This window comes from Mustelus asterias, chromosome 3 (assembly GCF_964213995.1).
Source record: "Mustelus asterias chromosome 3, sMusAst1.hap1.1, whole genome shotgun sequence".
Taxonomy (NCBI): Eukaryota; Metazoa; Chordata; class Chondrichthyes; order Carcharhiniformes; family Triakidae; genus Mustelus; species Mustelus asterias.
In genome coordinates, this window is record NC_135803.1 from 51,974,737 (window position 1) to 51,999,355 (window position 24,619).

A 24,619-nucleotide genomic window follows, 5' to 3' on the forward strand; every position below is an offset into this window, starting at 1 on the left:
ACACAGTGATGAAAGATTCACGACTGGAATATATTTTATCGCAGGTAATTGAATCGAATCTGGTGAAAGATTTCAGGCGGTTTAAACCATTAATCAAGTTTCTACAGAATGAAGTTTATACTGTTAAATTTATGAACCGGTTTCTTTGTTTTGGGAATGAACAGCCAAAACAGTCATGCCATTTTTTAATACCCAAAGATGAAAACAAAAGAATTGCATTTATATAGCGCCTTTCACAACTTCAGGACATCCCAAAGTCATTTATAATGGAGGAAATACAACAGCCAATTTGTCAATAGTAAGTGTCCAGAAACAGCAATGTGATAATTACCAGACTGATGTTAATGAGAAGTGATGTATACACGTGACGATTATACTTGTATATTCAATAATTTATTTAGCAAATACCTCCTCAGGAAAATGTCACACTTTTAATCTATGTAAAATCATTTAAAATTAACACACACTAGGGGCCCAATTCTCCCATCCCGACATGTTTTGGCATATCGGGTTGGGAGAGGCATGTGTCAGCCATTTTGCGGGATTCGTGCATGTGTTCCTGACGCATGCGTATCTCCCACAACCGGAGAGCAGTCGCGACCGCGCTGGAAACCGGCGGGAAACAGGGTAAGTGATTTAAATCTATTTTTAATCTATTTTAAATGTCATTATCAGGCCTGGGACTGAATTCTCCAGGCCTGATAGCATCTCCCACCCTGCCAGGAGTATTTCACTAATGTGGGGTTTAGAGTAGCTCCCTATGGTTGGGGAACTAGGGGAAGACCCCACTGGAGTGAAGGGGAGGGGCAATCGGGGCCCCCAGGGAGTTGGGCGGCAGGGGGTGGACCCCTTGGGGCACCTTGGCATTGGGCAGTGCCAGAGGTGTAGGGTCCAGGGGGTGAGGTCTATTGTGAGCAGGGCCTGGGGCGATCGGTGTGGGGGGAGGGGGGGGGGGGGGCGGTGCGGGTGCTGCCACTCTGCAGCTAAGATTGGTCGGGGCTGGGGGCTGGAGGGTGGCCAGCGATCAGGATGGGCTGAGAGCGATTGTCACTGCAGGGAGGGAGGTGGGCTGGAGATTGCGGTGTTCTGGGATGGGAGGGGGGGAGGGTCAGAGTGGCCTGGGAATGGTCGTGGGGGCCACGATCAGGCTGTGGAGGTGGGTGTAGGGGCAGCAGTGTGAGGGTCCTGGGCTGACCAGCGATCGAGCTGGCCAGAAAACGGCAGTCTGACAGTTCGGGGTCACTACTCATGCGCCGAGATCCAGAACTGACTGAATCTGGCGTGAATAGGCCCCACCCCCTGAGCTTTTAATGATATTCATGATTGTGACCTCTGCAGTGCACAGATCTGAGTCTGAACTCCCACTGAAAAAACAATTTTTCCTGCAAATTCAGCACTTAGAATTTTTTGGGAGAATCGGGCCCGAGATGTGCTTTAACTGATAGAACTTTGTGCAGATCCGGTAATTTCAGTGGTTAAATTGTAAACATTTTGATTTTGATTTGATTGATTATTGTCACATGTATTAGTATACAGGGAAAAGTATTGTTTCTTGCGCGCTTTACAGACAAAGTATACTGTACATAGAGAAGGAAAGGAGAGAATGCAGAATGTAGTGTTACAGTCATAGCTAGGGTGTAGAGAAAGATTAGTTTTTCAACAGCGGGAAGTGCAGGAGTCAATGGATGGGAAGCTGGTTTGCGTGAAGGTAATAATAGAAACATAAATTTAAAAATCACAACATCTAAGTATGTTTATTCTAAGTAGAATCAATTCTCAGTACACACCCTCCTGCTGCAATTCAAACAGAGTATCTCTCTTCAAGATATCAGTGATTTGATTTGTGGCACAATCCGAAGGCATCAGCAGGCTTTGATAGCTCACTCAACTGGGTATGAGGAGTATCACAACAAAGGGTGGAACTTGACAGACCTGCGGGGGCAGGGCTGGAAAACACAGGGAGCCATTCAATAGTCTGCTGACTTCAACCGGAAAATCCCACCAGCGCCAGGGGCGGTAAAAGTCCATCCAAAGTCGCCAACAGAAATCACTGGATTGCAGCAGGGAGTGAGAAAACACTAAGATGCAGCAGTCAGTTGGATTAGCTTACTGCCATGTTGCCAGCATTGGACTGGGGTAAGCACAGTAAGAAGTCTCATAACACTTTAAAGTCCAACAGGTTTATTTGGTAGCACAAGCTTTTGGAGTGTCACTCCTTCTTCAGGTGAGTGAGGAGTTGGGTTCACAAATAGGGCATATATAGACACAAACTCAATTTATAAGATAATGGTTGGAATGCGAATCTTTACAGGTAATCAAGTCTTAAAGGTACAGACAATGTGAGCTAAACGTATTGCTGTCTCAATTTTAATATTGCAGGAAACAGTGGAATCATAGAATGATTTAGCACAGAAAAAAGCCATTTGTCCTCTCCTGGATGTGCTAGTTCTTTGAAAGAGATATCCACTCACTTTCAACTCATCGACCTTTGTCCCACAGTCCTGCACGTTTTCCTATTGAAGTATTTTATCCAGCTCCCTTTTTAAACTTATCCAATCCATTTTTAACACCCTTTCAGGTAGTGCATTCCAGATCATTGTAAGGATTCTCCTCATCTTGCTTCTTATATTATTTATGTCAAATTTGTGCTCTCTGACTAATGGCCCGACTGCCACTGGAAACAGTTTCTCCTTATTTATTCAATCATGATTTTGAACATCTCTCTTAAATCTCACCTTAATCCTAAAACAAAAGCCAAATACTGTGGAGGCTGGAGCATGAAAGATCATTGCCCTGCAACATTAACTGTTTTTCTCTCCACGGATGCTGCCTAACCTGCTGAAAATTTGTTGTTTTCACTCCCTTTAACCCTCTCTATTCTAGAAAGAATGCTTATTCCTACCGATTGAAAGGAGACGATTGTTCTGTTAACTGTTCTTTATTAAAAGAAGCCAAACTGAATCATAAATAGGTGCTGTAAAAGTATTTTAACCAGGAACAATATGGATGGTATTTACAGTGGTAGTGGGGTTTGAGTTATGTTCCTCCCCCATCATTTTAACTAGCTCGCAACTAGGCCTGTGGAGACTGTCCATTTCAGAGAACCAAGAACTCATTTAAATGGCATCGCTGTCAAAACAAACACCCATACCATTTTAACTCTGGGCCTGACTAGAATCTCGCAATGAGAGGCAGAGTGCAACTATGGCCACACAAGGTCAAGATAAGGAGTTCCTCAATATGTTATTACTAGCTCCGTTCCAATACGGCTTCTGATTTACCAATGCACAAGGGAGGTGAGTTTTATTCATAATTTATATTCCCACCCAGGAACGATAAAGCCATTTGGAATACCTCATTACTGCACCAGGCTGGCTAATTTAACTCAAACCAGTGATTAAGTTGGCACCTTCTTAGCTTGTGTGGTCTAATGTATCACAATGTGCTTTACCAACTGATTTATCCATTGGTACCAATACACTACAAGGAAAATAAACTGAAACTAACCAAAATGGCTTAATGTCAAGTACCCTTTCTGACCAAAGTCCAGTACCTTCTTTGATGAAGAGTCATCAAGACTCAAAACGTTAGCTCTATTCTCTCTCCACAGGTGCTGTCAGACCTGCTGGGATTTTCCAGCATTTTCTGTTTTTGCTTCAGATTCCAGCATCCACATAATTTGCTTTTAGCCTTTTTGTATGATATTCTTAATTAATTCCTGGCCAATGCAAAGCCCCTTCTTTTGGGCTGGCATGGTGGCACAGTGGTTAGCACTGCTGCCTCACAGCGCCAGGGACCCGGGTTCGATTCTGGCCTCGGGTCTGTATGGAGTTTGCACATTCTCCCCATGTCTGCGTGGGTTTCCTCCAGATGCTCCGGTTTCCTCCCACAGACCAAAGATGTGCGGGTTAGGTGGATTGGCTATGCTAAATTGCCCCTTAGTGTCAGGGGGACTAGCTAGGGTAAACACATGGGGTTATGGAGATAGGGCCCGGGTGGGATTGTGGTCAGTGCAGACTCAATGGGCTGAATGGCCTCCTTCTGCATTGTAGGATTTTATGATTCTGTGATAATCATCCGTAACATTTCCTCCCCCTACCTTCAAACAGCAAGACTCCACTCTATTATGTAGCTTTTTTATATTCGTTCATGGGATGTACTGACAAAGTCAGCATTTATTGTCCATCTCAAATTGCCAGTAAGAAGGTGGTGATGAGCGGCCTTCTTCAAACACTGCAATGCATCTGATGCAGGTATACCACTGCAGAGGCTTTGTGGTGCAGTGTATAGCGCTCCTGCCTCTGAGCCACCACACCCACATTGCTGCTGGGGAGGCAATTCTCAGAGCTTAAGTTGTTCTTTCCAGGGAAGGGCTATAATTATACTGTTTGCTGTGTTTCTAGGATTAAGTGGAGGGAGTGTAAAAATGTCACATATGCACCATCAGTATTTCCTCTAATGTCCGTTCACTGTCCACGGTCCCTTAAAGATTTCTGCATGACCATTCACGCTGCTTTATGCGGCCTATTAATCCCTTGAATAGCACATTTGTAATTGCTCTGTGGCCGCACATCCATGCAGTTTGGAGGGAACGCTGATCACCCTTGCAATCTATTGAAATCCTAGTGATAAATCATCAATATTTTCCATTGATCCTCAATCCTAGTCTTCACTGATTTAAACATGAAAAAAGCTGCCAGAAATATTCAGAACTTTGTTCACACATTTTTCGTGTTCAGCTTTTTCAACATCTCATCCTGTGAAATAACAGCCCACACAACACCTGCCTGTGATTTTTTTAAAATGGAATGCAGCCTTGAGTTACCTCAAGAGTGTCCCGCTCTAATGCTATTACTTAGTCCAGTATTGACTTGTCCCCCAGCCTTGCAAACACTCCCCATTTGTTTCTTTCCTAGCTTATTACAGATTAGTCCTGCTGTCAATTTTTGCGTTTCGACAGATTAGTTGGCTCGGCAGTCGGTAAACAACTCTGAAGTACTCTAACTACAAGCAATCTTTAAAAGGCAGAATTCAATTGATTCCTATCCTTGATTTATTGCGACCCACAAGCACAGCTTTTATCACCAGATTTACGGCTCCTTTGCACTAATATAAACAGTAGTTCACCTTTGAACAGCAAATACACATGATAACTGAATCCAGAACAAAAATTATTATCTACACTGGCAAATTTGCCTCCGATTTTGGTTCACTGCCAGTTTTCCTTGACAATTTTCTGTCTGACACAAAAAAATCAATGAGGTGCCAAAGGTTGACATTTCATTTTCTAAAAGTGATCCATTGAGAGCCAATAACCAGACCATGTTTATCAGAGATTGGAAATGACCATATTTAAGGCATAACATTAACATCTTCTGCACTCAGTGAATCTCAATGCTCATAGGTAGCGAGTCATAATTAGAATTCTAATGAATCATGCCATCAATTCTGCCTTAAATAATAAAATCATCAAAATGAATGGATGTGATATTATGCCATCATCCTTGTCACTACTAGTTCCTATTACAGTAGGTTTTGATACATTTATCTCACTGAATTACGTTGTCAGTTATCTTTTGCTTTTTTTCCAAAAAGTGCTTCAGGTTAGAATAGCCCTGCAAAATTACTATTCATCATACCATCTTCCACATAATGGAAGTTCCCAGATGTTTCAAGGTTAACCATAATGATGTACAATCAAAGCTATATCTTGAAAAATATATCTTTACTGGTAAGCTGCAGGGTACTATGGAAATTTTAAGAGATCAGTCTAAAATTGTGCTTTGAGATGGCTTCCCTGGTGTAGGCACAGATATAGATCTTAGTATTGTAAGGTTTGGGGAATACTAGGAGATTTATGGAAGGCTGAAATCTTTTATGTTTAGAAAAATATCTTATTGGTAACAGTTTTAAGTTTGCTATTGAAAATGTCACACAACTGGGTGGATTCTGGACATAGTGGAAAGGATTTTGCAATCAATTGATAGGTGATAGTCAGCATGGTTTTGTGGCAGGTAGGTCGTGCCTTACTAACCTTATTGAGTTTTTTGAGAAAGTGACCAAGGAGGTGGATGGGGGCAAGGCAGTGGACGTGGTATATATGGATTTTAGTAAGGCGTTTGATAAGGTTCACCATGGTAGGCTTCTGCAGAAAATGCAGATGTATGGGATTGGGGGTGATCTAGGAAATTGGATCAGGAATTGGCTAGCGGATAGGAAACAGAGGGTGGTGGTTGATAGTAAATATTCATCATGGAGTGCGGTTACAAGTGGTGTACCTCAGGGATCTGTTTTGGGGCCACTGCTGTTTGTAATATTTATTAATGATCTGGATGAGGGTATAGTTGGGTGGATTAGCAAATTTGCTGATGACACCAAAGTCGGTGGTGTGGTAGACAGTGAGGAAGGGTGTCGTAGTTTGCAGGAAGACTTAGACAGGTTGCAAAGTTGGGCCGAGAGGTGGCGGATGGAGTTTAATGCGGAGAAGTGTGAGGTAATTCACTTTGGTAGGAATAACAGATGTGTTGAGTATAGGGCTAACGGGAGGACTTTGAATAGTGTGGAGGAGCAGAGGGATCTAGGTGTATGTGTGCATAGATCCCTGAAAGTTGGGAATCAAGTAGATAAGGTTGTTAAGAAGGCATATGGTGTCTTGGCGTTTATTGGTAGGGGGATTGAATTTAGGAGTCGTAGCGTTATGTTGCAACTGTACACAACTCTGGTGCGGCCGCACTTGGAGTACTGTGTGCAGTTCTGGTCCCCACATTACAGGAAGGATGTGGAGGCTTTGGAGAGGGTGCAGAGGAGGTTTACCAGGATGTTGCCTGGTATGGAGGGGAGATCCTATGAGGAGAGGCTGAGGGATTTGGGATTGTTTTCGCTGGAAAGGCGGCGGCTAAGAGGGGATCTTATTGAAACATATAAGATGATTAGAGGTTTAGATAGGGTGGATAGTGATAGCCTTTTTCCTCTGATGGAGAAATCCAGCACGAGGGGGCATGGCTTTAAATTGAGGGGGGGTAGTTATAGAACCGATGTCAGGGGTAGGTTCTTTACCCAGAGGGTGGTGAGGGATTGGAATGCCCTGCCAGCATCAGTAGTAAATGCGCCTAGTTTGGGGGCGTTTAAGAGATCCGTAGATAGGTTCATGGACGAAAAGAAATTGGTTTAGGTTGGAGGGTCACAGTTTTTTTTTTTAACTGGTCGGTGCAACATCGTGGGCCGAAGGGCCTGTTCTGCGCTGTAATGTTCTATGTTCTATGTTCTATGTTCTATCAATGGCCAAACAATGGCGTTTTCCATTGGTCTCAAAGGAGATTGCTCGCACAGATTTAGAAGTTTCGCTGACATGAATTCTGCTTTCTCCACATTAACTTGCATCTGGTGCTTAGTCAAGGTTAGGTGGAATGGCCATGCTAGATTGCCCCTTAGTGTCCAATGATGTGCAGGTTCGATGGATTAGTCATGGTAAATGCACAGGATTACAGGATAGGGCTGGGACCGGGAGGGGGCGGCGGTTTGCGCCTCCTTTTGTATTGTTGGGATTCTATGATCTCCAGCAAATGCAGCAACAGTGAGGTCATCAAGCATGGGTAAGCAGCCAATCCCATTACAGGGTTCCCACAGAAATGAAACCAGGAAGCTTATTTGTAAATGATACAGATAGTGAAACAAATGAGTGGGACATACAAATGGGATTAAGGTTGAGGTTAAACCATTATATATATTTATCTTCCTGGGTGGGAATATAAACTATAAATAAATCCAAGTTTAATGGCATATGTATGCACTCCAGAAGTTGCTGCAATTTTCAGTGGAGTAATGGCAGCAAACAATGACAGTTTCATCATCATTACTACCACAAAATCTGGGCCATTTTTTCTACTTTTCATTTTCTTGTCTCCTTTTCTCATCCAAAATACTGCCCGAGAGGCACTGGTACCTCACACCCTTAAACTAACCAATAACAACCATGTTTCTCCAATAGAGATGATAACCAGACTGAGAATAAAATGGACTACCAATTCTCACACATTGTGCCTTATCATCCAAGATGAATTTACCCCCATTCTCAGTATAAAGACACTCAATCATGAAGACTGGTCACGCCAGAGGTGGGAGGAGGATCCCAGCCAAACACAATCCTGTTCTCAAGATTTAGGCAGGAACATTTTTCAACCAAGGTCATTGGATAGCCAACCAGGACTTAAAACCTTTCCCCCAGTTTTAGTGCATCCATGCTTTCCTTGTTGCGATCAGCTAATTTAATGTCGACCAGGCAATGGGCATCTCTTGTGGAAACATCTCATTAGTCCAGTGTACTTATCGTGCACTGAGATTATTTCTGACGAGAGACAATGCAACCTCAAATGTACAAATCCTTGGAGTGTTTTTTATTCACTTCCATCCAAGGTGTGTTTTGAATAATAGTGCATTACTAGAGTAACATAAAGGCAGTGTTTAGTTTTCGAGGTAGAAAATGGGCAGACATACTTTAAACTATAACATGGAACGTCAGCCAACTTTCGAACAATAGCACCAACAAGTACATATTTTTAGTGCTGACTAAGGGCACTTGGTTTCGCAATTCCAATTCAGGGGCAGTCGTGATGTATTGACTTTCCAAGTGCTGCTTTCGCCCTTTATAATCCCACTATGTGCCATCTTCCATGAGAAACTGGGCAAAAAGCAAAGTTAAATGCAATTCACAAGGCTCATGAGAAACATAAATCATTCTTGTTGTTGGAGTCATTACTGTTATACTTTCTATGTCTGCTAATAGAGAGGAGGGAGGGGAGGGAGGGGAGAAGGTTCATTACTGCACAAGTACTTTGCGAGCGGTTTCAGTGATGAGAATATTTGCAACAATAAATCTGTAAAAATGACTTACCTCCTGCTTATAACGAAGGCTGAGATCAGTATCACCACTAGAACTGCACTGCCAGCCACAGACACAAGCAAAACAGTGGGGCTGGCCCCATCTCCAATAATAGCTGATGGAGCTGGTAATAAACACAAAAATACATTAGTTCCTCAATTAACAAATCTGACCTTATCATAGGACACGTATCAAAATATTAAAGTAATTGTGAAGAACACTTTGGGCCTGATTTCACCATCGCGTTGCGCCCATTTGTGGGCGTGAAAACTTGGTAAAGTCGAGCATGAAGCGAGTAACAGGATCCACTCCCACCTCTGTGTCAGTTCCCCTCTTACCAAAGCCGAAAATGGCTGCGATCAGGACCGCACCCGAAACGGGCTCGACGGCCATTTAACTGCATTTGCATGCATTTAAATTGACTTAATGGACTGCGTGCCCAACTACACTGGCACTTCCCGTTTGCCCATCCAGAATTGGCGCAAAACAGACATGCTCCACAGAAGTCCGAATCGGGCGCTCCAGTTAGTGAGGAGGTAAGTGCCGAGTGTCCGACGGCGCTCTGCTTGAGATTGGTGGTGGTGGTGGGGGGCCCGCTGCCACTCTGCCTGAGATCAGTGGTGGGGTAGGGCCCACGATCGGTTTGGGTGGCGGGGGGTGGGGGGATAAGGGGGTCAGTAGTGTTGTGGGGGTGGGGCAATGTCTGTGGGGGCCAGGTGGAGGCATTACCTGGCCTGGGAGGGATAAACACAGTAAGAAGTTTAACAACACCAGGTTAAAGTTAACCTGGTGTTGTTAAACTTCTTACTGTGTTTACCCCAGTCCAACGCCGGCATCTCCACATCTGGGAGGGATGTGGCAGGGGAGCAGCATTCTATCTTTTTTTTCTGCACATGGTGCAGTTGGAGGCGCCGATCGGAGCTGCAGGGTTTCGTGTGCACTTGCGCTGTGCGATAAGGAATTGCTGATATTTTTGTCGGCAGAGTGTGTATGGGGGCGCCTGAGAACAGGTCTAAAAGTCGGATCTGAAACACTCCCAGTTTCAAGTCCGCGCAGCACTTAGAATCAAAATGGTAAAATAGGTCCCTTTGTTTTAATCTGTATGGGTGCAGGTGGTTAACAATTGAATTTAATTAAACATTAATATTTGCGCTTCTCCCATGGCCCAGTTGTGATAAGAATGTCCATGTCTATCCCAGGTTGGCTCTGTGACTGTTGTATTAAGCCAGGCTAATCTCAACCAGGACAAGGGTTTATGATCGCTCGAGCTTCCTCAGCTAAGGAGATAAGCTAAAACAGCCAGAGTTTAGCTCCTTGTTAGCTATTCACAAATCCCTGCTAAAAAGTGCAAGTCTGCCTATTGGTGGTTGATGGTGGTTTCAGCTTCCGCTGTATCATTGAATAGCCTACTGACACTGATAGTCCAGGGTGACACATGATAGAAGGCTCTTGGGCAAGTATCGAGTGGATATTATCTTCAGACCTGTACCCAGTCTGATTCAAATAATAATATTTTAAATTTTTAAAAAAACAAATGGGACGAGCATTCAGTGGAAGGTTTTCTGAATGGCTTCATACCTGAGTTTGTTATAAACTGAAATGGAGCACTGAACTCGCCATATCCGGCAGCAGTTCGTGCACGAACGTGAAACATGTAGGCCGTCAAGGGATTCAAGCCCTTGATTTCTGTGCTCCTCGAGAGAGTTTTAACAATCCTGTAACTGCGTTCGTTCTGATCCTGTGCAAAGATACAAACCCGAAAAAAAGTGTGTGAGAAGGTAAACAGTTAAAACAATGGGCTGGTACTCAAATGGCAGTGAATGGCTTTAGCTTTGCCTTCAGGATGTGCGCATATTAGAGAAGAAAAGGGATGTCCTGTGTTTACTGCTCAGTCAGTGCTCCATTCATAAAGCCAAAGCCAAATACTTTTGAAGACACGGTCTCTGTAAAGACTGCTTTTACGAGATGTCTCGAATGGGCAACACAGAAAAGGCAGCTAGAAGAAATCTACATGAGAACTGAAGCTGTTAAAGTGAAGAGCTATTATTCTGTCAATTCTCGTCGCTTGTTTACTGACATAATCTTCAGTTTATAGTGGAGAGATGAGTTTATGAAACACCAATCTATTGTTAGCTACTGCTTTTATTATTAAGTTGTAGCTCTTCCTGGATCTTAACAAGAGCTTTGAATGGAAACAAATCATTTAAAAGGCAGATTCAGATCCTAGATGCACATTCCTCAGAATCGTCAGAGCAGACGCGATAGTTCAATAGCCTCCCCCAGAGCTGTATAAAATTTCTATGACTCTGTGAAATGTTTCAGATGTTGATCACTACTAACCTTTTCATAGTACTTGATCTCGTATTCTAGAATTACACCATTTGGTCTCTCCGGTTCTGGCCAGACCAAAGAAACCCCATGTCTCGTTATCTCCTTCGCTTGTATTAGACCAACGGAAGATGGAGCTGAGTGGAATAAATAGATTGGCTTACTTTTAAAACAAAATATCTCAAATATCCTTTATGCACTCTATTCATTGTGGAGGCTATTTATGTTTAATTTTAATGAATTCCAGTACGGGAAGAGAGTTTATATTAGTAAGTTTGCAGAGAGGCTTATATTACAGCTGATCTGAAATCTCCACATCCATGACACAATAAAAGTCAATTCATTGATTTGCCATTTCCCCAATATTCATGTTTTGCAATCCGTAAAGCATTGTGCATTCAGAATCTAAAAACCGGGCCTTAAAAGGGGAACAAGTGATCAGCGTTGCGTTAAAAAAAGAATATCTGAGCATGTTGTGCTAAGCTTTTATTTTTAAGAATGTTGTCTACTTGAGAATGCCATTCATGGGTTAATTGATCAACATAGCTTTCAGTAGCATGTGGAAGTGAATTCTCATTGATTGCGATTGATTCCTGGCTGTCAGAAGAGAGCGAGCCCCTGCTCTTATTTGTCAGTATCCATAGATGCATTGATGAACTGAGATCAACCAGGAATAACAACATTAGTCTGGTAGAGCCACAGACTTTTCATCAAAAGCATGCAGCCATTGATTCCAACTTCTCTGACTGGAAGAAGTCCATCTACTTCCAGACAGAAACAAACAGAAGGCAATTGTCACAGCTTCCTAAACCAAAGATTCTTGGCACAGTCTTATCGAAGAGGACGGTGGTGGAAAAATATGGTAGCCTAACTGAGCAATTGTAACATTAATCAACAGGATTCACATTACGAATGGTAATAGAAAGCTGCAACTTTTGTTAATTTTTACTGCCTTTGGAGACAAATGTTTTGTAGCTACTGAATTCCATTACCGATTGTACTTATGATTTGCCCACTCAAGAACCATCTCCATGTTCTTTCGGTGCATAACTTTCAAGTAAATATTCGAGTCAACAAAGCAAAGACAGAAGAATCCTGGTTTAGAGAAAAATCAATTTGCATTTCCAAATGTGGTTTACCCCACAGCACGTAGACTGCAGTGTTTCAAAAAGGCAGCTCCCCACCACCTTCTCAAGGACAACTAGGGATGGGCAACAAAGTTTTTAAAGTTTATTCATTAGTGTCACAATTAGGCTTACATTAACACTGCAATGAAGTTAGTGTGAAAATCCCCTAGTTGCCACACTCCGGCGCCTGTTCAGGTACACTGAGGGAGAATTTAGCTGGCCAATGCACCTAACCAGCAAGTCTTTCGAGCTGTGGGAGGAAACCGGAGCACCCCGAGGAATCCCAAGTAGACACGGGGAGAACATGCAAATTCCATACAATGAGTGACCCGAACCGGGAATCGAACCCGGGTCCCTGGCACTGAGGCAGCAGTGCTAACCACTGTGCCACCATGCCAGCGACGCCCATGTCCCACAAATGAATTTTAAAAAAGATGATCATCATAGTCACTGGAACTGTTAAGGACATAATCAGACTGGTCTGCGATGCCTCCATGGTGAATAGCAGGCTGAGGCTCGCTTTCAAAATAATGATTACATGGTCAAGGCACCAGTACCTAATATGTCATAACCCCAGTCAAAAATCAATACCTACAGAAGGGAATGAGATCAGTTTGACAAGGAAGAAAAGCAAATCCAGAAGAGAGACACCAAATGTTACATTTTACAGCTGCATGTAGTACAGTCCTTTTTTTTCTCTCTTCCAGTTTACCCCCTCTGGCCTGCTTGAATGCTGCTCTGAAATGGGATGAAGTAAAATCTAGGCTGATGGAATGTTATAATTACCAGGTGGCTGGAAAATGCCTTTCTCATATTTCCTTTTTAACAAAACGCAGCGCAGAATTTGGAGTCTTCACTTTGTTCCATCCGAAGCTCCCCCAAACTGTACTCCCTGCAGATGTCAACAAACTCACTTGACTCCATTCACTTCCTCAGTGATCTGCTATTCAACACCGTCAACAGATTTATTGCTGCCCTCCTGAGCTGGAGATTTTCATTTCTAATATAGGAGAGCAGCTTCATTCTACGCTGCGAGTGCTGTAAAGTAGCTCTTCAAGCGATTCAAGAATCAGAACCAGTTGGGTTGCCCCAGAGACCAAAGTACCAAAGTAAGAAAACTGATCCAATAAAGGAAGGTAAATAAGATAGAAAGCTGGAAATGTACAGTTGCAGTCGCCGGCTACTTATTGCCTGGCAACAAATCCCTAGTTTCACAGGTCAATCGGAATTCCTGCAGCCAAGTGTATAATAATTCATTCTAACTTTCTGAAACCCATTGAGCTGTCAGTTTTATTCTTTGTCGTTCATCAGTCTTGCCATGGTAAGACCATTGGCAACTATGGGACCGTAAGGCAAAGTCATTGCTTTAATGGTAATGTGGAAGATCTCCCAAATGGCCACATGGATGGTGCGCTAATGCTGAATCCCAAATAAATCCTACGCCCTTTGAGGGAACCAGTCTACTCCTGAGTCTTAGAGAAAGGAGTGGCTAGGACATGATCTTTGGGACAAAATATTGCAGAATCAACCTTTTTCGATCTAAGTCGGTGGGCAGGAATTTTCGCCCTCCCGCCAGCGGGATCTTCTGAAATCAGCAGAGATTTGAATGGCTCGCTGTATCCGCCATGGGAAAACCTGTGGGGCCAGAACATCCCAGCCAATGAGCCTCAGAACAAGTTCTGCATCATTCCCACTTAGTTGAGAGTTCAGTGGATAAATGCATTATGCAATAGTTAGAAATACAAATAGGAGGATCCCAAACATTTCACATATGCTGCCCGACCTGCTGAGTATTTGCAGCATCTTGTGTTTTTACTTCTGATTTCCAGCATTTGCATTGTTTTGTTTTTGTGAGAAGAATGATGCCCAGTTCAATCCCACACCCGGAGCTGAATATTAATTCATTTGTGGACATGGGACCAGAGACAAGTGAGAGAACAACTTCCCGCTACCAGCTAGCATGCCAGTTTGCCAGCATGTTCGCACCTCTGTGCCATTTTGGATCAGGCTGCTTTGGAGGTTGGGCTTGCGGTTGAATGCTACCCCACCCGTAATCAACAGGCAGGTACTTTAAAAAAACTAAAGGGCCTGTTAGGGCTACTCTCAGATGGTGAATGGAAGTTTCCAGTTGCCATGCTTGCCCCCAACCCAGTGAGGCTGCAAGTCAGCCAATGGACAGTGAAAGCTTCCCAATGGCCTCATGAGGTTCCCTATCCACAATGACAATCAAAGTGTTTTGGCCACTTTTATATTTTTACCTGTTTGAAGTTTTAGCAGCAAGTGCCTCCATCGTGAAGAGCCTCTCTTTCCTCTACCTATATCAATAGGCATCCATTCTTATAATGGGACTGCTGGAGGGCTTCTTGTTGGACAGAGAGTATGCCATCTGGACTCAAACTGTCCAACTTATTGAAAATTGTGTCAGGCAGCAAGGGAGTGTGAGTTCGGGGCCCAGGAAGGCTCCTGATGTTGGGGCCCTAACCCCAGAATCAAAATGCTGCTCCTGATCTCAGCACGGTACAACATAGGGGCCCTACTAGGTTGGTCTCACCGTGTATTGTTTAAGAAGAGAGGTGGAATTTTTCAGCCCTTTTTGTCAGCGTGATTTTCCGATCCCCTCAAAGCCATAGACTTTTGAACAGTTCGCCACATTTTCCGGCGCACCCGCATTGCAACAGAGCCAGAACATTTTATCTGAAGAGTGGAGAGGAGAGGGGGAGTACTTTCACTGGAATTCTCACTCCTGAACACTGTCATTGGCCGATGTAGGGTCTTCTCCTTCCAAGGACGTTGGGTGAGGCAAAGATCAGATGGATCATATAATTAAATTTCTGTTGTGAAGCTCACCATTCAGTGAGGTGAGGTACAAGAGGACTCGTGGCACCCGCAACCAAACATGAATCAGTGTTTTCAAGGCAGAAGAGAAAAAGGGCAAAACTTTTTGGCTGCTCACAAGGGCAGGATCTTCCTGTCCCGTTGACGGCACACCCCTGCTGTGGGTTTCCCAGTGGCAAGGGGTCCAGTCAATGGGAAAATCTGTTGACAATGGGAGCAGAAGATCCTGCCAATGGCCGGCCACCGTTCACGGCGGGTTGCGCAGAAAATCCCACCCAAGAAGTGAAATTTGGAGAATAGAAAAAAGTAATTACAATTGTCAAAATGTTCAAATTTAAAGTGGACTGTAAAAAATACAGACAGTACCTATCACTTCCCTTCACCAACTGAGAAGTTTATTCACTTCAAAGACATTTTATGTGAAACTACGGTAATGTGAACTGAGACAGAATTTTAAAGTTAAACTTTATTTGTCACAGGTAAGGCTTACATTAATACTGCAATGAAGATACCGTGAAATTCCCTTAGTTGCCACACTCTGGCACCTGTTCAAGTCAATGCACCTAACCAGCATGTCTTTTGGACTATGGGAGGAAACTAGAGCACCCAGAGGAAACCCACACAGACACGGGGAGAACGTGCAGACTTCATACAGACAGTGACCCAAGCTGGGAATTGAACCTGGGTCCCTGGCGTTGTGAGGCAGCACTGCTAACCACTGTGCCACCGTGCCGCCCTACTTCCAGAAGGATCACTAAATAAAATGGAGCTTTGCAAAAATGATCTCATCCTAATCAAGTGAAAATAAGAGTCAACTTCACTGTAAGAATGACAACACTCTACATTATGCACATCAACTGTTTATTGGCAAGGCTGAAATGTAGAAATAACATTATTTTCAATTTCAGATATTAATCTTGAGGGGGTTTTCACATTCCTGCATTAAAATGTACTTCTGCTAAGTAAAACATTGTTGGTTTATTTCTGCCACTTCTCTCCATCAAATGCAATGTGTTTTCTTAAAATCTGGTAATGAAGACTTACGAGCTGCCAAGAGAAACATGGCACGCTACTGCATATATTTCCTTCAGAGTTAGCCTCGATTCTAAACTAAATATCAAAACAAAGCATTCTGCTGGAAAGCAATTTGTGGATGACAAGTTTTTAAAAGGATTGCTGTATTTTCAATATTTGTTTGGCTGTTACATGTTCCTTAACCACATGAGTGCACGTTTTTTGTTAATTGAGCTGAGAAGTATAAAATGGCACGGCTGAGTGGGAAATAAAAATGCTGTTGCTTAAAATCAAATCACAAATTCTTTCATTGTTCCAGCCTTTAAAAAGTAATCATAATTTTATTAAACTGAATCCTAACATGGACCAAGAGGTAAGGAGTTAATCTATTACTGTACCTTTCAGTCAAGAAACACAAGCCATCGATCATTTTGCTGGAACTGCTGTTCTGTTCCGGTAAATAGATTTGGTCGAAATATGTCATCTGTACTTCTAATGTGTTATGGCTATCCTTAACAATTAAGCACTGCCATTTGTGTTCTCAAATCAATCATGTCAAAACAAATCAGCAAAAAATGAATTTGAGAACCTCTGGGGACATTGGAAAGTATACAACAATTTGGAGTTTTACCCTGATTGAACAGCACAAGGGCAGAAACAGCTGGGTTTTTTTTTAGCAATTTTCATGTTGCTTGCCTGTTGTTCCTGAATGATGCCTTCCTCTGTATCTTACATTCCAGTAATTCTGTGCCAAGGCATGTTACATAGTGTCTACATACAATATGTGCGTGCAGAGAGATGGATATGAAATAATGGATAAATGGGATGGAGCTTTGAAAGGTGTTCTGATGACAGAAAGGATAAGGGCAAACCTTTAGCCTCCCATCCATTGACTATGTCTACTTCCCGTTGCCTTGGAAAAGCAGCCAGCATAATCAAGGATCCCACGCACCCCGGACATACTCTCTTCCACCTTCTTCCGTTGGGAAAAAGATACAAAACTCTGAGAGCACGTACCAACCGACTTGAATACAGCTTCCTCCCTGCTGCCATCGGACTTTTGAATGGATCTACCTTATGTTAAATCTTTCTCCACACCCTAGCTGTGACTGCACCATTATATTTTGCACCCTCTTCTTTCCTTCTTCACTATCTACTCTATGAACAGAATGCTTTGTCTATATCACGTGCAAGAAACAATATTTTATTATTGTCATATGTATACCAATACATGTGAGAATAATAAATCAAATCAAAGTTTACATCATATACATGTGACAATAATAAATCAAATCAAAATTTACATCATGCTGCTGCCTTTAACTCATTTATTTTGTTTGATTTTAAAAATGCCCATCAGTTTAATCTGTATTCATAAAAAAAATGCCAGTTCCTGCTGTGTTGCCTCATTTTTTGACAATGGCGTGTAATTTAAATCAAATTGCAAGCCTTTGTGACATAACTAAAAGTAATACTTAATATGAAATGAGGTCAGCTGATGGCAGACGCACCATTCTTCAAACAATGGTTGCAGTCCACATGTGAATGACAAATCAATATTGAAGTGCTACCTAAGTGTGACTCTTAATCTGCCATCAGATTAAGATTGTGACAGCTAGTAAACGTTTGGAAGATCTACTCCATTGAGGCAGGGAAGCAGAAATCACACTTGAGAGATGAAAACAGGTTTTCCGATTGTGTAAAAACTACGAGCAAACGTCTCCAGTCAGAAGGGTGCTACAAAGTCCCTTGTTTTAGTGAGTGATGATTGGCTACTTGTTGCATGTTTAGATATTAGATATCTTCATCAGAGATTTATAAAAAATTAATGTTAAGGGTTTTCTTCCCATTTTATCACAGTAACTATGCCCTGATAATTCTCTAAATTAGAGGCTGAAATTGAACCCAACATTTTGAATTTTGATCACTTCAAATGACTGCTCAGGTAGTGATTTCCACTGAGCTACTCCAAGTCGAATCCTGCCCTTTTCTGTATTATTGCATTGTGCTCAAGAATGGGAACAATCTTGCATCTGATATTGGGTCTCCCAGACAAAAAGATTAGTAATGTTAATGGGAAAAGACTGTACAGTATCCTAACATTTGCAGCATAGAAGAATCCTTTGCTCATGGATTAGTGATAAGTCCCCCTCCATTCAGAATTGGCATAAAATCATTCTGGAATGTACACCATTTTTGATTTGATTTATTCTTGTCACATGTATTTATATACAGTGAAAAGTATTGTTTCTTGCGCACTATACAGACAAAGCATACTGTGCACATTGTGGGTCAACCCACAGAATGTGGCCTGCAGCGATTCAAGAAGGCAGCTCACCACCACCTTCTCAAGGGCAACTAGGGATGGGCAATAAATGCTGGCTAGCCAGCGACGCCCATGTCCCACGAATGAATAAAAGATCGTAAGTTTTAAGTGTTGCTTGAAGGAAAAATATTGATAAGGACAGTACAGCTGCTCCCTTGCTCTTTTTTGCATAGTGACTTTAATATCCATCGGAGAGGGCAGGCGAGACCTTTTTTTATTCATTCATGGGACATGGGCATCGCTGGTTGGCCAGTATTCATTGTCCATCCCTAGATGCCCTTGAGAAGTGCTGGTGAGCTGCCTTCTTGAATCGCTGCAGTCCATACACGGTGGGTTGACCCAGAATGCCATTAGGGAGGGAATGCCAGGATTTTGATCCAGTGACTACGAAGGGATGGCAATACATTTCCAAGTCAGGATGGTGAGTGGCTTGGAGGGGAACGTGCAGGTGGTGGTGTTCCCATGTATCTTCTGCCCTTGTCCTTCTAGATGGAAGTGGTTATGGCTTTGGAAGGTGCTGTCTAAGGATCTTTGGTGAATTGTTTAACGTTTCATCTAAAAGTTGGGCCCTCTGGCCACGCAGCACTCTCAGTGCAGCACTGAAGTGTCAGCCTAGATTATGTGCTCAGGTCTCCGAGGTGGGACTTGAACCCACAACCTTCTGACTCAGGAGGCAGAAGCGCTGCCGCTGAGCCAAGGCTGACACAAATTATTAATCAATTAAGCCTCTGGAGAGAACCAGGGTGGATTATTTTTCAAAAAGGAAACCAGCTAAGTTGAATGTTCCTAAAAACATGGGCCCATGTGCATCACACTGCTTGAACATTTTTTGTGCTGGTTGTTGATTCAGACATGGCAGAACAAAGCATTGAATTTTTAGTCAACTTAGTGAATTTTAAAAGAAATATATATACATATATACTTGGAATGTATTTTTAGAAAACATGACCAAATACTCTGACTTGGAATAATACTGCAGCATAACTTTGAAGATTAAAAATAAAATCATTTTTGAATTCTAAAATGAGTGTTCGTTTTAACTACCAATTCAATCATGTAAAAAAAAGAAAACTACAGGGCCTGGTTTTAATTCTCAAATTAAGAATAATTGTGTGACATCTGAAACTAAATGCCTTGGGATGTTTTTTCTACATTGAAAGCATTTGCCGTTGCTGTAGTGCTGTATCGTGAAAGGTGATGGAGGGGCTGATAGTTACCTCAGTCTTTTTCCTGCTCCTTTGAGGTAAATGTTCCCAACCAGACATGGAATCTTAATGGTTGTTTGATTAACCCGTTTTGCAATTTGTTGTATGCAGGGTCAAGTGGTTGGTAAAGGACATATCAGGTCAGAAATACTGCTTGTAAAAACAAGCATAACGAATGAACTTTGAAAGGTGAGTTGTTACCTGAGTTTCTGCATGCACACCTCAAATGTGTAAGTCAGTCTAAACAAGACAGCTTTATTTCCTGTACTTTAAATAGATGTAATATGCTAATAACTCTCATCCACAGGGAGCCCAAACAGGTTAAACTTTTATCAGCATCACAAAAGGACTTGTACCACTTCAGCACTGTGCTTGCATGAATAATCTGTCCTCTTACAAGAGAATGGCTATCTCTTTAGAGGAAATAACCATTTCTAAGAACTTGACACTTGTGGTAATAAGCTGTGGTCCACAAAAATAATTGCAAAATGACAGATTTATTAGAACACAGAGATTATCATTGATTTCTCATTGCCTTAAACCTTTCACAGGATCGAGGAAACATGTCTTTATTGCCACGAGAGCAAAGAGCAAATGTCTTTACTGTCATTCAGTCTCAGGAAACGAGCAAAGCTGCTATTCTGCACAGCCACGATATCTACATCAGGTATAATTACTCAGCCAATGTAGGATAGTAATCGTAAAATCAGGAATGTTTCCCTCAGGAATACTAATTCAAGGCCAGGTCTGTTTTGGAACAGAGCCAACGAAACCACTGAAGCAAAAAAAGAAACGGCTGAAAATCCTATTTTTGGCAGTTTGTTAATGCTGTTTCCCTGAGAAATAGCCAACACAAAAGCAGTAAAATCAACTACCTAACCATGTCTGGTTCTTAAAAACACAAAAAAATGCATTTAGTGCACCGACACATCGGCTTTTATTCTTGTTTAGAACATGCTGGTTACTGTCTAAAGGCTGGGAAGGCATTTGAAAAATACTTCCGGAAAAGTTGATTTTTCCAAATGAAGGGCTATGGTCAAAATGGTAAAAGCAGAAGAATTTAATCAAGTATTAGGTTCCGTATGAATTTAATTCATCAGGGATAAGTTATCATTCGGCATAAATATGCAACACGTTAAATATATAATTCAGTTTCCTTAAAAAAGAAGTGCTCTTACATGTTATGCTGATAGGAATCAACTGCTTTAACATAACCACCCTGGTACTGTGGTTTTGATTGGGTGCTCTTGGGCAGGTAAGTAACATTTTTAGAGGTATTCATGATGCAATTCTTTTTTTAAATTGTGCTCGCGACTCTGTAACCTCCTCTTTAATGATGCCCTATGTACTCTAAGAAATGTGGTCACGTTTCACCTGAAACTATCTCACCATCTGTTCTGTTTGCAGTCCGATGACACAAAGCTTTTTACGAGCAATAAAATTTCCATTATGCGCCAGGAAATCAAAGATATTTGGGATGACCGTACGGCGAGATAAACTTGACTGTGAGCTAATTGTCTGGCTCCAGCCTGGCTTGATCTGTTCACAGGAAGAAGTGTTGGTGAAATCAAAAGGCTGTTAATTACATCAAGCACGAGTCAAGAGGAGTTTGCTAAAACATGCTTTGATTCACCAATCCAGTGTTTGCTGCCAGTCTCTGAAAGAAAATGGGGAAGGGATTTTGTTCAAAATATTTCTTAGTTTAAAGCTGACTTGATTTCCTAGCTGAATTCATGCTTATGCAGCATATGTGCTATGCCATTCATGTAGAAAAACTTCCAAAAGCCCTTCACAGGAATGTAATCATAAACAAAGTTGAATGCTGAGCCAACAGGGTTATAAAGAAAGGGTGACCAAAAATCTGGTCACAGGGAGGTTTTAAAGAGCCTCTTTAAGAAGGGGATGCAGGGTTGAGATGGAGAAGCATGGGGCCTTAGGGAGAGAATTACAGAGCCTGGGAGCCATGAGGCTGAAGGCACGACCAACAGTGCCAATGCTTTTTTTGGGGGGAAGGGGGAGGCAAGGAGAGATCAGGGCGGCACGGTAGCACAGTGGTTAGCACTGCGGATAGTTGGGAACCTGTCTCGGGGGCAGGGAATTCATATGGTGTTCGTGGAAGTGGAAATGACTAGGGTTGGGAAGCATTTTCCGATCAGGGCCATTGTGATCTCCTGGACTCGTTTCGATCGCCTCAGGGGGTCGGAGAGGAATTTCCCAGATTTTTTTTTTCCCCATATTGGCCCTGGGGTTTTTCACTCTGGGTTTTCGCCTCTCCCTGGAGATCACATGGTCTGGAATGGGGGGGTGGGGGTGAGTTAATAGGTTGTAATGAACAAAGCATCGTAGCTGTGAGGGACAGCTCGGTGGATAGGATATTGGTATGTAGATAGGCTGGAAAATTGGGCGGGGATCCTGGATTCAGGATTCAATCCTGGACCGGGGAGCGGCGCGGGCTTGGAGGGCCGAAGGGCCTGTTCCTGTGCTGTATTGTTCTTTTGTTTGCTGCTTCACAGCTCCAGGGTCCCGGGTTCGATTCCCAGCTCGGGTCACTGTCTGTGTGGAGTTTGCACATTCTCCTCGTGTCTGCGTGGGTTTACTCCGGGTGCTCCGGTTTCCTCCCACAGTCCAAAGATGTGCGGGTTAGGTTGATTGGCCAGGTTAAAAATTGCCCCTTAGAGTCCTGGGATGCGTGGATTAGCAGGTAAATATGTGGGGGTAGGGCCTGGGTGGGATTGTGGTCGGTGCAGACTCGATGGGCCGAATGGCCTCCTTCTGCACTGTAGGGTTTCTATGATTCTATGATCAGTGGGGGCAGGAGTCAGGGAGGGGATAATCAAAGTCTTCAGGTGATTGCATTTACCCACTTACTCCTCATTTACTCACCTGACGAAGGAGCAGCGAGCGCTCTGAAAGCTAGTGACTTTTGCTACCAAATAAACCTGTTGGACTTTAACCTGGTGTTGTGAGACTTCTTACTGTGTTTACCCCAGTCCAACACCGGCATCTCCACACCTGTGTCAAGAGAACAGTCAGAAATCTGTTCTCATACCTTGTTCTTATTACAGAGGTGAGGGTGATTCATTAGAACTGGTTCTAGTGTCTCCCTCACTAACTATAAGAAAACTCTTATGCTTTCTCCTAATTGCGTGACAAAAACCAATAATTTACCATTTTTGGGGTCAGAAGTATTGATTTGGATCCTGTTCATTTAAATGAAGGAATGCCTTTACCAGCAGTCATTCAGCACTTGATGGTAAAAGACAAAAATGCTATATTTTTTATGAATCTTGCAACCCCGGAGCTGGATTCCCTTGTTTTTAGCAATGTGAACCATGAGCCTCTATCCACTTTTCTTTACTTGGAGCAATGGCAGCATCTGCCCAACCATTATACCACACAGCCCAAACTCGAGTCCAACTGAAACAAATGGAACTGAATTCCAGAGGAAATGTATAACAAGAGACCAAAAACAATTCCACGTGCTTTGCATATTCACCCATGTCCAATTTCACCCCGAATGAATCTTTGTTTGAACACTGATAAAGTTTCATTAGTGTCACAAGTAGACTTACATTAACACCGGAATGAAGTTACTCTGAAAATCCGCTAGTCGCCACAGTCCAGCGCCTGTTCAGGTACACTGAGGAAGAATTTAGCATGGCCAATGCACATATCCAGCATGTCCTTCCGATTGTGAGAGGAAACCAGAGCACCCGGTGGAAACCCACACAGACATGGGGAGAACATGCAGATTCCGCACAGTGACCCAAGCCGGGAATCGAACATGGGTCCCTGGCTCTGAGGCAGCAGTGCTAACCACTATGCCACTGTGCTGTGTGGGCCGGGCTGGGCCTTTTATTTTTAAATCTGTTAGTCTATTTTCTTAAGGAATGTACGTTTATGCGGACTAAAACATGTTGTTGACCCAGCATCAATAGCTTTCTCAAATAAAAAGGGTAACGGCTCTTGTATGTGTGTAGCACACATGCATGCACACACACACACTCACACACATAAGCAGCTACTGTATTTGTGTGCACTGAAACTCTACTGGAATTTAGCCTCATTCTCAAGTAGGCCACCATGGAGTTATGTCAGATGACAAGTATAAATCAGGGCAGATGTCACAAAGCGGTTGTTGCAGCAGCGCTCTTCCAAGGTCAACTGCTAACGGTTCATTCGTTCGTCGGTATCATCATCTTCCCAGAAGATTGACTGTCATGGATCTTCACCACTGTCTGTGCTGTGCTGCCCTTACACATTCCACATAAGTCAACTGCACCCAGTCCACTATATCAGTCATCCACTTTTGCCTCTGCTTCCCTCCGCTATGTTTTCCATCAATCTTGCTTGCCAATAACTGTCTCTATCGAGCTTCTGTTCTAATGATATGGCTGAAGTATTGTATCTGTCTCTTTGATATTATGCACTATTTTCCTCTTTTTCTCCAGGCATTTCCAACACTTTCTCATTAGTCTTTTAGTCTCTGCAGAGACACATGGAATACCCTTCTCTATGCTCACACCTCAACTGCATTTAGCTTATCATTGTATCTTTCTTTGTTGTTCTTGTCTCTGTGGCCTATAACATGGAAGACAAAATGTAGAACCTCAGCATTCTTTTCTTAAAATTCAGGTTCAGTTTCTTTGACAATAACATGTCCTTTATTCTGACAAAGCTGGTCTTGGCTACCCTCAAATCTCATTCAGATCTCATAACCACAGCTCCCAACATCCGTGATAATCTGCGCAAGGTATGTGAACCTTTTCACTTGTTCCAGCACTTACAGTAAAAATGCTTTTACTGTATGTTTAAGCTCTTACTTTTTGTAACAATGCATCATTTTACTTACAAACAGTCCTTTCTATGTGTAACAATGCACAATGATTGATACTTTTTTGTCAGG

General features: G+C 42.7%; 1 protein-coding gene across 1 annotated transcript in view; it reads right to left on the minus strand.

Annotated features, from left to right (window-relative positions):
- LOC144491119 (ephrin type-A receptor 4) overlaps positions 1-24,619 on the minus strand; it is a 132,606-nt gene that overhangs the window by 27,505 nt on the left and 80,482 nt on the right. Inside the window, exons 6-8 of the mRNA XM_078208800.1 lie at positions 11,219-11,343; positions 10,457-10,616; positions 8,891-9,002 (exon numbers count right to left, since the gene is read on the minus strand). Coding sequence (XP_078064926.1) covers positions 8,891-9,002; positions 10,457-10,616; positions 11,219-11,343 — 397 coding nt within the window. The remainder of the gene's footprint in view (positions 1-8,890; positions 9,003-10,456; positions 10,617-11,218; positions 11,344-24,619) is intronic.